The sequence below is a fragment of the Natator depressus genome, chromosome 4 (assembly GCF_965152275.1).
Source record: "Natator depressus isolate rNatDep1 chromosome 4, rNatDep2.hap1, whole genome shotgun sequence".
Classification (NCBI taxonomy): domain Eukaryota; kingdom Metazoa; phylum Chordata; order Testudines; family Cheloniidae; genus Natator; species Natator depressus.
This window is the reverse complement of record NC_134237.1, coordinates 36,486,738-36,498,841: the sequence shown is the minus strand read 5'-3', so window position 1 is coordinate 36,498,841 and position 12,104 is coordinate 36,486,738. Positions and strand designations below refer to the sequence as shown.

The following is a 12,104-nucleotide window of genomic DNA, read 5'->3' as shown; positions in this document are numbered from 1 at the left end:
TTCTCTAATATTTCCTATAAATGTTTTCATTTTATCATGTTTAAATAGTTCATAGGAAGCACTTGTCACATCTTTTTATGGGATGAATTCAAGAACAAAGAGTCCTTTCTTTTTTTAAAAAAAGTAAAGTGAGTACACAAATAAAAAAAGATTCTTCTGAAATTGTCCACTATCCTTATGCTTGCCAGAATGCTGGCCATCACTATTATTAACCAGTGTATTGTAACCTGTGCTTCATTATGTAAACTGAACCACACAGTGGTGACAATACTATGAGATGTGTACTTGTGTACAGAGAAGGAAACTCATGCTGCCTTAAATGGCCCAGAATATCAGGGTTGTTACATGTGTATAGTGTTGAGCACTGGAAATATTAATGTACACTCTAGTTATATCAAATGATGCTAAATTATAAGGTGCATAAACATTGAAATTAGCAGTTTAAGCATAGTCCAATTGATTTTAAAAACTCTTGTTCGGTTCCCAATCTTTGCTCAGAGGAGGCTCAGAACAGAATAAAAATGAAGAATGGATTATCTTTTTGTGGAATAAAGTGGGCACAGTGCAAATGCACTAGAGATAAGCCCTAAGAGACATTTTCTTAAATTCCATCCATCTTCACCTCATAAAAGTGCTCAAAGCCTTATAAATAATTTAAAAAACTAATGGACGTGGTTTTTAAACAATGTGAGGCTGCTCTTAAAGAAGCGGGTCATGAGCAGATCTGCAAGGGTGGAAATGGAAAATGCACTGCTTCTATGCTATGGTTACCTTGAGAGGTAGAAAGGCATGGTGCGGTGTGTGAGTGCAGCCTTCCTCAGTACCACTGCTCTGTTAGGGCTCAAGCCTGAGCACTTTGACCTTGCTGTAGCAATGCACTTAAGCATGTGCTTAACTTTAAGCAAGCAGATAGTCCCACTCACTTTCTTTGCTGGATGAAGGCCAGAAGGCTCTTGCAACTTGCAGGAATGAGCCATATAGGTTAGTAGTAAAGACATAGTGCCTAATGACATCAGAGTAAACCTGTGTCCCCATTGTTATAGAAACAAACACTCTTTCATAGTAGATAGATAGATATGTGTGTATATATATAGATAGATATTTAGATCAGCATTCTAAGGAATCTGATTTTTAATGTGCTGAATCATCCCTTATCAGTTCATTACTCACCAACTCATACTTTTATGCAGGTTCTCACTCAGTCTTAGGTATGATGCTATAGCCCTCTTTAGCAGCATATAGTTTATTGCAGCATTTAACAGGCACTTCAGTGAAGGGCAGACATCCCCCCAGAAACATGGCTGCTACTGTTTTGGAGCCTCATATTGCAATGCACACTTCTAGGGGATGCTGGAGTCACTGTCTTTGAATGGATCTGTGATCTGAAAAAGACACATTGTGATGATAAATTCACAGCTGTGTGATGCATAAGACTGCGATAAAGGTAAATGTCTCACTGGCTAAGGCTGTCATATCCTTGTCAATAATGACCAGTAAATGCACAAGTCTGACCGTGTTCTTTATTTTTCATTTCCATTCTGACATAACATTAAGAGGGTAGAGTAAAATGCTAATCTCCAGGCAGTACAATTCCTGGAGATCACTCCCTGGAAGTTTAAAAATAATTCTGTCTCCAACCTTCTGCCTCATAATAACACCATCTAACACTCGGTATAATTACCACAACACACATGAGCTATTTCTTAATTGCAGGGATGACATTGGCTATCTTTTGCTTATTGAGATCAGATGCATTTTACTTCCTGTTAACCTCAGAGCAATTCTACTGGAAATATACATAAACATATGGAAATCAGTTACCGCTATATTTCTTGATAGCTGTATAATTAATTTCTATTGACAATGTACTTACTATTACTAAGTCTAATCCAATCACTATAAATTGGTAAGTAGCAAATCCAGAATAGATAGCTTCCCCACAGAGCTAAATAATGAACTTTTAGAGAGACACTAATGCCTCTCCATAGGTGAAATTTAATTGGATAGCTTTATATGTAGTGCTATGAACTATGTTTTTCACATTGTTCATACCAGTTCCTTCATCACCGAGCCTGAGATGGTGATCTGCAAAGCAGTGATCATGTAAAGGAGAAACAAAATAAGACTACTAAAAAGACAGGAGTCATATTACCTTCAAGGAGAAATTATGTCTGGAATCTAAAATTTCCAGCCTGTTATCATGCAAATTTAAACAAAAACATCTTCATTTGAAGTAAAGAACACTTTTATGCAGTCTTTCAAGTCTTCTCTGTAAACAGAAGTTTGTTTGTTTTTTAAAGCAAAAATAGAGATGATCAAATTCAAATAAACAAGAATGTCTTGTGATATCAGCAAAAGTGGAACAAGTAAAAATGAGTTTTATGGCATCACAAAACCATCACAGCAACTTTTCAATCTGTAAAAGAATACCAGGACTGGAACTGTTAGTGTTCTTAAATCAAATAAGGAAGTCAAGAGGGAGGAAAGGATGCTCTGTGGTAAGGCAATAGAGCCTTCTTTTCTCAGCCACCAGTTTGAATCCAATCTGTATCCAGTCTTGTTGATACAGGCTCCTAGCTGTATGTTGGTGAAAGTTATACAAAATGCTGGGATCAATCCAGTTCTTAGGGAGGCTAAGGCTACTTCAAACAGCACCATTACAATTAGCACTAGTCAGCACCACTGTTCGCAGTTTAAGCTGCAGAGATGGAATGAGCATGTAGATTTAAATCTCACCAAATGAGGGTAAATCCATCCTCATCATCGTATCCACTCATTAAACTCCACACCTGAACATAGCCATTATATGAACAACATACCCTCATATCTCAATGTCTGTAGTTTGACCTGTTAACCTTTTACGCCCAGATGGGGATATTGCAGATTATGTATTCCTTACGCCATCCAATCCTAAACTGAACTTCACACACTTTGGTAATCTGTACATTATTCTCTGATAACCAGAAACTTCTACGCTTAAACTCTGTACCATTTTCTTTTTATTTTAATGTCATCTTAATAAAATTCTTGAACTTTCCCTTTTGAAGTGGCCATATTGGAAAGGGGTTAATCTGTACTGGTGAGGAATTGGTTATTCCTGTAGCCCAGAATGTATGGTCTCTATGAGATAAATGATCCCAGTCTTCTCTAAGATTTTTCTGGAACTTCTCAGAAACACAAAATTCAGGCGAGGAGGGGAAATTTAAGTGCTTTCTGAGGAAACCTACACTGCATTTGAAAGTATCAGACCTGGCTCAAGCTATCAGCGCCTTCACGAGGAGTAAATTCACTTCATAGTTTCTTGGGGTGAAAAATAGGAGTGCAATGAATTGTGGAAGTATTAGGAACCTATGAATATTAAAGCAGACAAGACAATTGAGGAAGGTCAGAAAAAATCGACTTCTTCTAGGCATACTGTTTAAGAGAGGTCGGATTAAAATCAACAGAGAAAATGGGGTGCAGGACTGTTTGGTTTGTTTCTAAACTTTGAAACGAGAGAGGGGAAAATGTCTAAATGTAGCATTTTAATGTCCGTTCATGGGGAAGTTGATGAAGGAACAAATCGAAAGGGATGCTACAGATGCAGACGAAGTTGGGGGCTGTAAAACTTTCAAAGAGGCATGCCTCCCAGTTAGAGTGTGAATGTGCAAACTAATCGCACTGCTAATTTAGCATTTTTTTTTAATTATTACAGGAAATTGCAAGACTCAATCTTCCAAATACAGCTACTGCCATCTATTGATGTCCTGCTGTTGTAAGTTTTATAAAACACTTTTGTTTACCTTTCAGATCAGCATCTTCATGACGCATTTGTCCAACTACGGGAATGACCGCCTGGGGTTATACACCTTTTTGAATCTGGCCAACTTTGTTAAGAACTGGACTAACCTAAAACTACAGACTCTGCCTCCAGTTCAGCTGGCTTACAAGTACTTTGAACTCTTCCCTGAGCAAAAGGACCCTCTCTGGCAGGTAATATAACATACCTGTCAATAGTCCCACTTATAATTCTTCAATTACAATGCACTTCTAAAATCTTTTGCAAAAAGACACATTAAAAATGAAGATATTTTATTTTGTTTTAAATGCCTTTTTGGATTAATTTTATTTTCTTCAAAGACAACAGCTTTGACTGAGAATATATTTGCATATTTGTTAGTTGTGATCTGCACAGATAAAGCAAGGCACTTGCTTAAACTCAGTCAAATACCAGCCACTTTAAGAGCAGTTGGTTGCTATTTATCTGGGCTTCCCTTCCCTCTTCTTTTCCTGACACATCACATTGTATTAACTTATCTTGATGCACAATCATTAGGATGAAAACAGATGAGTGAGATCTACCACAATGCAGATTCACTGTACCCATTAATATGGAATCACTAGCATTAAGTCACTGCAGCTATAGCAAGGATTCCCAGAATACAATATCCCCTTCTTTAAAACAGCAAGGAAAAAATCCCATATGGGAGATAGTGATTAGCATAAACAGTTACTCTGAAAATAAAGAAATGTCTTACCCCAACTCAATGATGACTAGTTCCCACCTCCATTTGAAATAAATGCCAATGCTGCCCGTAATGCCAGGATAGCAATTGTCAAATAATTATCACATATTCATGGTTCCTCTCTGATTCAGCACATGATATGCCAAAGCACACTCTGTTACACAAGTGTAAATCCAGAATAACTCAAAGGAAATATGTGCACTTATGGTGGTATAAGAGAACAGAATTTGTTTTTAACTAGTTTTGGCAAGATCTGCAGCTAATGTATAAATTGGCCTAGCTTCCATTGATAGAGTTATACTGATTTGCACCAGCTAAAAATTTGTCCCATTATATTTGGTTAACTTAATGCATTAACAAATCAGGTCTTCAACAAACCATTACCAGCTTATGCAAAGACAACATCAGTATAATAACTTCTTGAAAGAATAATCAACTCTTACTTTTTTCTTCGGATTTTCTGTTCACACATTTTTATTTTGCATTAACATGTAGTAGAATGTTAGTATTGAATAATATCCTAAATTTCTCTTTTTTTCCTGTCTTTTGGATTATTATGTAAATTGAAATTGTCACTAACTACTATATTTTTGAAACTTCTTTGTCACCTAATAAGTAATATGAATAGCTAGAAGGCATAATAGCAATAGGTAATTTTAACCATAAATGGAAACTTGTTTGTTAATACTTAATTTTTATTCCTTTTAAATCTAAAACGAACTTAGGCCTCAATCATGCAAAGCCTTTAGGCGAGTGCTTTAATTTTAGACACATGAATAGTCTTATTGACTCATTTGCTTGATCAGCGCCATAGTGATTGTGAACTGTGTCACACTGGCAGAACTAAGGAATAGTGTCCTCTACAGGTAGAGTACAAGAAGGAGCTGTGCCAGCTTCTCCAGACTGCTGTACATCAGCCTTGACTTAGAGAGATTTCCTGTAGGGATGAGAAGGTAGTTCAAGTACTATGCCTCAGAGAAGAGACTGTCAACAAGACTTTTAATTATGCTGTGACTAGCTGTTCCCTAGGAACTGCATTATAACCAGCAACTCATGTTGTAAACTGCACCATACAGAATTGTATCGTGATGACTTTCAGTCACTAGAAGAGCTGACTAATGTGGAGCAAACAACTTGATCAATTAATTTAGCTTTATTTTATGCCCCATGGAATATCTGCAAGCAGATTTCACTTCAAATTTATTAGACTAATATTTTTAGATTTTTTGAAAAATGAGAAATAGTTCAATTTAAAAAAAAATGGAAAAATGAAAATGGGCTGTGGGGTGGGCGGGGAGTAAAAGGGAAAAAAAAGTAGGTTCTGGATTAAGACTTTAGAAGTAACAAATTTAAGAATGAAAGAGTGTTCTCCCCCAATTTTCCATTTTGAAACTTTTGTGTTTGAAAAATGCTGAACAGCTGTAATAACTTAAAATTTGGGGACGTATCTTTTATCAGGTGTAAATGAATTTATTTTAACTGAGCTACACTTATTTATACCAGCTAAGGAGTTGGCCCTGATAGTTTATGGATTAATAGTGAATCTTCTAATTTGAGCTGTGTGTAGTTGTGATTGGTCAGGTAATTCCCCTGGTGTGCCTATTCCTGACTGTAAGCAGTATGTAAGCATTTCCAGCAGAAATACTGAAATTCACTTCACACTTTACTTACTGTGAACATTTGTATCATGTCAATAAAATAACCTCCCACCTTAGTTTTCAAATGCTTATTTACAATGGGGGAAATTACATTTATCTATCTAGATCAGTCCATCTGTCTATCCATTTACGGAGTGCCAATCACATTTATACCTTATGTAAATGAGTATTCTGAGTTCCCTTATTGCATTCTGTATTTCAGATGCCATTGTAACAACATTATGCTTATTTTGGGGCCCTTATTCTGAGAGAAGCTGGACACCTGAAGTGATATTCTAGCTCAAGCAGAAGTTATGGGCTTGATGCAGGAACCTTTTGGCAAAATTTTCTGGCCTGTTAAGCAGGAGATCAGACTAGATAATCATCATGTTCTTTTCTGGGCTTAAAAATCGATGACTCTATAAACATAGAAGTCCCATGCACATAATACATAGGGAGAAAGAAGGAAATGTTATAGCCTCACAAAATTTTCATTTTGACACTGATCCTGCAAAATGTACACAATTGCTCAACTTTACTGATTTCATTGGGATTACTCTAGGTCTTAATCCCACAACATATGGAACACTCTGATCCCGATGTGCCAAAACACTCAAGCATGTGCCTAGAATTCTTACTTGATTGGTTGGTTAGGGCCAGAGTGCTTAGTTCCTTGCAGAACTGAATTCCTGGGGTGAAATTTGAAAGTGTTACCACTGACTTCAACCATGCTAGAATTTCACCCCAGTGCATAAAATTAAGTATGTGTGTAAATCTCTACTGCATCAGGGCATTTGAAATTTTCTCCAGAGCAGCAGAAATAATTGTCTTTTTTTCCCCCTCAGAATCCATGTGACGATAAACGTCATAGGGATATCTGGTCCAGAGATAAAACTTGTTACCATCTTCCAAAATTTCTTGTGATTGGACCTCAAAAAACAGGTGAGAAATGGTGGATTGCAATGACTTGAACAGAGGGTGTGATTCTAAGCATATTGTAGCCCACTTTTTGGTGTTGTATATATTTATTTTGGAATAATGCGTGATAGAGTAAATTCAAATGTAAAGAGGTAATACATTCTGAATAGAAACCGATAGCTGCTGTTAACTCTTCCATTGCTTATGGGGAGAAAGTGGCTTGGATAAAATAGGAACTCTCTTTCCGAACCATCAGCCACTTTTAGAACCAAGCCAAGATTGTTATCACAGTACTCCGACCAGATGTATTGTTATATCTCACAAAAATGCCTATTCTCATGGGAATTCCAGTTGATTTTGCAGAATCAAGAGGCTTGTATAGTTTTGTTAATACCTTTCTTTGAAGTGGAAAGGCTCCTGAGGTCAAAATAGCATCACTTTGCAGTTATACTCCTTCCTACTAAACTAAAGGAATACTTTTTCCCTGGTAATTATGGAATTGGTTATGTTGGTGATAACTTTTGGGTGGGAGCAGTTAGCCTCATTACAAGGGAGGCTGCACATCAAAATACTAAGCTATGTTTCAGATACTGTTCCCATGCTTTATTCCAATGCAATTTTCAGAACGCAGGGTCAAATTCACCCCCCCCGCATAGGGTCAGCACAAGACTTGTGCCCTATTTTAAAATGGGATTTCAGTAGCACTCAGCTTCTGTACTGGCACTCTATGAATTAAATTCTCCCCATGTACAGAGAAGGTGCAGCATTTCATTCCACCACAATGAAAACAATGCAGTTAGAAAAACTAGAAACCAAATATGGCCAATTACCAGAACTCAGTATATACCAGTGTAAAGAATAATTTTGTCCTGATTACTTTCTCTGGAGTTGAAGGATAATAAGAGTTAAAGCATTTCACTCATGATGTTTTCAGTTAAATTATTTTATATTTTCTACAGTTGATACCTACCTCCTTTGTAAAGTGTTTTGAGATCTAAAGATGAATAGCACTATATAACAGCTAGGTATTTATATGGATCTCATGTAATCATTTTTCCCCAGAAACTGATTTAAGTTTTGTGTCAATGTGTTCTGCATTTAGCAGACATGTAATATGGAAGTAGTCAGAAAGTAGAGCAAACATTCACAACAAACACCCATTTTATTATGCTGTGAGACACAAAGATAAGATAACTATTAAGAGCTCTGACCAAATACCTTCACAATGTTTGCAATCCTAATAAGAGTATTTATCACCTATATAGTCCCTTTCATTTGGGGATGTCAAAGTGCTTTACAAACTCTAAGCCCAACAAACACCTCTGTGGGATAGTTAGTATTATCACCATCTTACAGAAGGTGGAAGCCCAGGCAAAGAGAAGTTGCCCAAGGTTACATAGACGTCTACACCTATGTGTGTGTAGAGTACAGACATGGCACCTCCCCAGAGTATGGGTATAAATAGCAGTGTAGACAGTGAGGCACTGCTTAGATGGATAAAGACATGCAGAACCTTAGGGTATATACCCTACACAGCTCTCTACACACACCCATCTACACTGCTGCTTTTAATAGTGTAGTGTCCTGCTGCCACCCCCTGGCCAGAGCCATTCACTGCCACATGTAGCTACACACCACAGTGTGGATGTGGCCTGTTTTTCACTGCTGCGTGGAGCTATACATACCCTACGTGCCACTGACAATGTAGACAGGCTAGGATGAGTCAGTGATAGAGTCACTGATACACTGATTGCTGTTGCTCTCAGCATTAGGCATTATCTTGAGAATATACCTTTAAATTCCTGTTCTCTTTTAAAAAACAAAAAATATATATATTTCTCAACCAAGTCACCATAAATCTCAACCTGGAGGTAAGATGTGAAAAAATCTTTAAAAAGATAGCTGTTTTAAATGGTGTATAATCCATTAATAGAAAGTTTAAAAAGACATTCTGCTGCAAGCTCAAGTGACACCACACTTTTCATTTCCAGTGGCAAAATAGCAAGTATGAAACTGTCTTTCTTAGTGATTCCTGCAAACAGGACATCCCAGCTACTTATGAATTTAAGCCTGGTCTAACTCTGTAAGCATCTACATTAAAATGTAGCTCCAATCGACGTAATTTGCCCACTACGCTGACTTAATATCTCCACCTCCGCAAGAGGCGTACTGCTTAGGTCAACGTAGTTAAGTCAATGCAGTGTCAGCGTAGACACTGTGCTGCTTACGCTGGCTGTTGCTGCCTTTCAGAAGCTGACCCACAATGCCCCACACTGATAGTTAAATTGGTGCTCCTGGTGAGGATGAACACCGTCGAGACAAAGAGCATAGTGTGGACATGCAAAAGCGACTTAATTAGTGTAGTGGCTGTACGTCAATGTAACTTTGGACTTCTTAATTTTCTAGTGTAGACTTGCCCTTAGTCTAGTTTGGTGGGAACTAATGTTATCACTTAAGCAGAGGATATGTAACATCTAGCAATCCAGAGGAGATAAACAGATATTGACAAAGACTGAAAGAAATGAAAACAGTCCTACAATAATTATTTATGAAAAGCTGTACAAAACATGCTTTGTTTTAACATGAAATATGTTGCAAAATTTAGGGCCAATTTCTGCCATTGTATGCACAAACATGGCTTCCTCTGACGTGAATAGAAACCTCACGCCTGCATCAGAGCAGAATTAGGACTCTTGAGAATGAAAGAGTTAATGACCACAGAACAAATAAACTTACATGTATTATCTCTTCATATTTAAAACTCCAGCATGCTAACACATCCTTTCATTAATGAGAATGTATCTTATCAAAAAACACTTTTTAAATTTTCCTCTTCATTTGTGCATATTTGTTCAGAAATACTTGCTTAAATTTAAAAGCTTTAGATGTATTTTACCCTTCCTAACTATGTCAAATAATCCTGTGTCTTGGTTTTTTTCTCCTTTTAGGAACAACAGCACTTTATTTATTTCTCCTTATGCATCCTTCTATCATCAGTAATCTCCCTAATCCAAAAACTTTTGAAGAAGTTCAATTCTTCAATGGAAACAACTATCACAAGGGAATTGATTGGTAAGAAGACTAACAGAAAAAAAATGTCTCTTATTAACACATGCTAAATCACAATGGAACAATTATAGAAGTATATGTGACAACCACATAATTACCAGATGAATTTGCTATGTCTGGCACTATCAGAGTGAATTAGAAACTAATTCATAATGATGGGACACTTAATCAAGTGTTGCCCTTAATTTTATTTAGATGTTACAATAACTGTCATAGTTTCTAGCAAACTGATACAATAGAGAACCCAATTCTGACGCCTTCTCCCCATGCTGTGTTATACCTTACTCTGCAATTTCATCATAATCATATTCATTTTAATAGATTGTACCGCCCTTTCTCAGATTGTACTACTCGTAAAGTAGGGTCTTATTCTACATGAGTAAATGTGGCATAATCTAGCCATAGAGACTGCTTGTGGAGTAAAATACTATTCAGCATAACAAAGCGTGGCAGAATTGAGCCATTAATAAGGAACTTTAGATTATCATTCCTCTCAGACTCATTAACATGGGTTTTTAAATCTTTAAAGAAATTATTTTGTAACTATTCATGTACCAAAAGGTACTAGCTGTCGTCACTTATAGTTACTTATAGTAAAGCTAATATGAAGGAAGAACATTGTGAAATATATGTATTTTAAAAGGCTAATCTTGAATTGTTTAAATCATACAAAACTGTAATATGCTGCAATGAAGAATAGAAACAGAACTACACAATATATTTTAAAAAAATCACTGAAAACAACATTATCAAAGTGGCTACACTTAGTTTAAGAGAAATACTGAATTACTAGGTTAAAAATGTTGCGAAAACCCAGGAGACGGAAACGCTTCATTGTGTATTTTTTCATACTACATAATGAAGCATGTCTCATATTGCTATTGATATTACCAGCGTTCAGATGCCTTTTATTAGCCTGAATTTCATTGCAAGATACATGTCTATTTTTGTAGTTTTTGTTTATGTCTGAGACATGTAGAGATTGTATCATAACAAAAGGTGAGGGAGGTTGCAGATTTATTTTGTTAATCCCAACATACATCTGGATGCATGGCCTATATCCATGGAAGCATTCAAATAATATATGGGATAATGAACCTATAGTGACATTGCAAGAACAAGAAGCAGAAGATAATTCTATATTGACTTTGTTTCTAAAACATCCATCTTGCTCTGCACAATACAAAGGACCAGCCCTTCAGCTGATGTAAATCAGTGCAGCTCCATTGACTGGCCCACAATCGGCAAATTAGATTAGAATTGCAAAAACAAACATATCACAATTTATACCATGTTTTTCCATCTACAGCATTTTTATGTCTGCGGTGAGATTATAATCCCTATTTTGGCCTTTACACCAGGTAAAGGGACTGTAGTAGGGCTAGGGTCTTTAAAAGGCACAGATCCAGCCAGGATAGAATTTCTCCAGCATAGCAACTGAGGAAGACACGCAGGCTGGCATAGGGAGCATTCTGGGACTGACACATGTAGCACTGCTTGGATTCCAGGTAGCACTGCTGCTATAGCTGTAACGCAAGCAGCTTCCCCCAACTGCCCCTCCTCCTTCCCCAAAACTGTCTAATTTATGCCAGGGACCACTCCATTCCTCAGAGCAATGCAGAACTGGGAGGATGCAAAAGTGGCTTTGACGTCAGATTAGGAACGCTTAGATGTGAATCTCCATCAACACTTTTATTGTTAAAAATGCTCTCCTAGGAAAAAGAGTATTTCCAGTTATTCACTCAATATTCATTATAAGTACAATTAGTACTTTCCTTATCACTAGTGGAAATCATTGCCAATACAGTCACAATGTTTAGCTGTTCACACCATTGACCCCCTAGCCACTGGTTGTTACTGTTACGACTTTAGAATGACTCTTTTGCCCAGTTGAGTTTTGATTTCTTCCATTTGTGAATTATGTTGGAAGATTAACATTTCCACGTGCTATGAAATGCAAAATATATGTATAAGA

At 36.9% G+C, this 12,104-nt stretch overlaps 1 protein-coding gene across 2 annotated transcripts in view; it reads left to right on the top strand.

Annotated features, from left to right (window-relative positions):
• The window catches only part of LOC141986356 (bifunctional heparan sulfate N-deacetylase/N-sulfotransferase 4), a 186,243-nt gene that overhangs the window by 149,315 nt on the left and 24,824 nt on the right, over nucleotides 1-12,104 (top strand). For both annotated transcript variants that reach the window (XM_074950783.1, XM_074950784.1), the window contains exons 8-10: nucleotides 3,790-3,972; nucleotides 6,988-7,084; nucleotides 10,009-10,132. In XM_074950783.1, coding sequence (XP_074806884.1) covers nucleotides 3,790-3,972; nucleotides 6,988-7,084; nucleotides 10,009-10,132 — 404 coding nt within the window. The remainder of the gene's footprint in view (nucleotides 1-3,789; nucleotides 3,973-6,987; nucleotides 7,085-10,008; nucleotides 10,133-12,104) is intronic.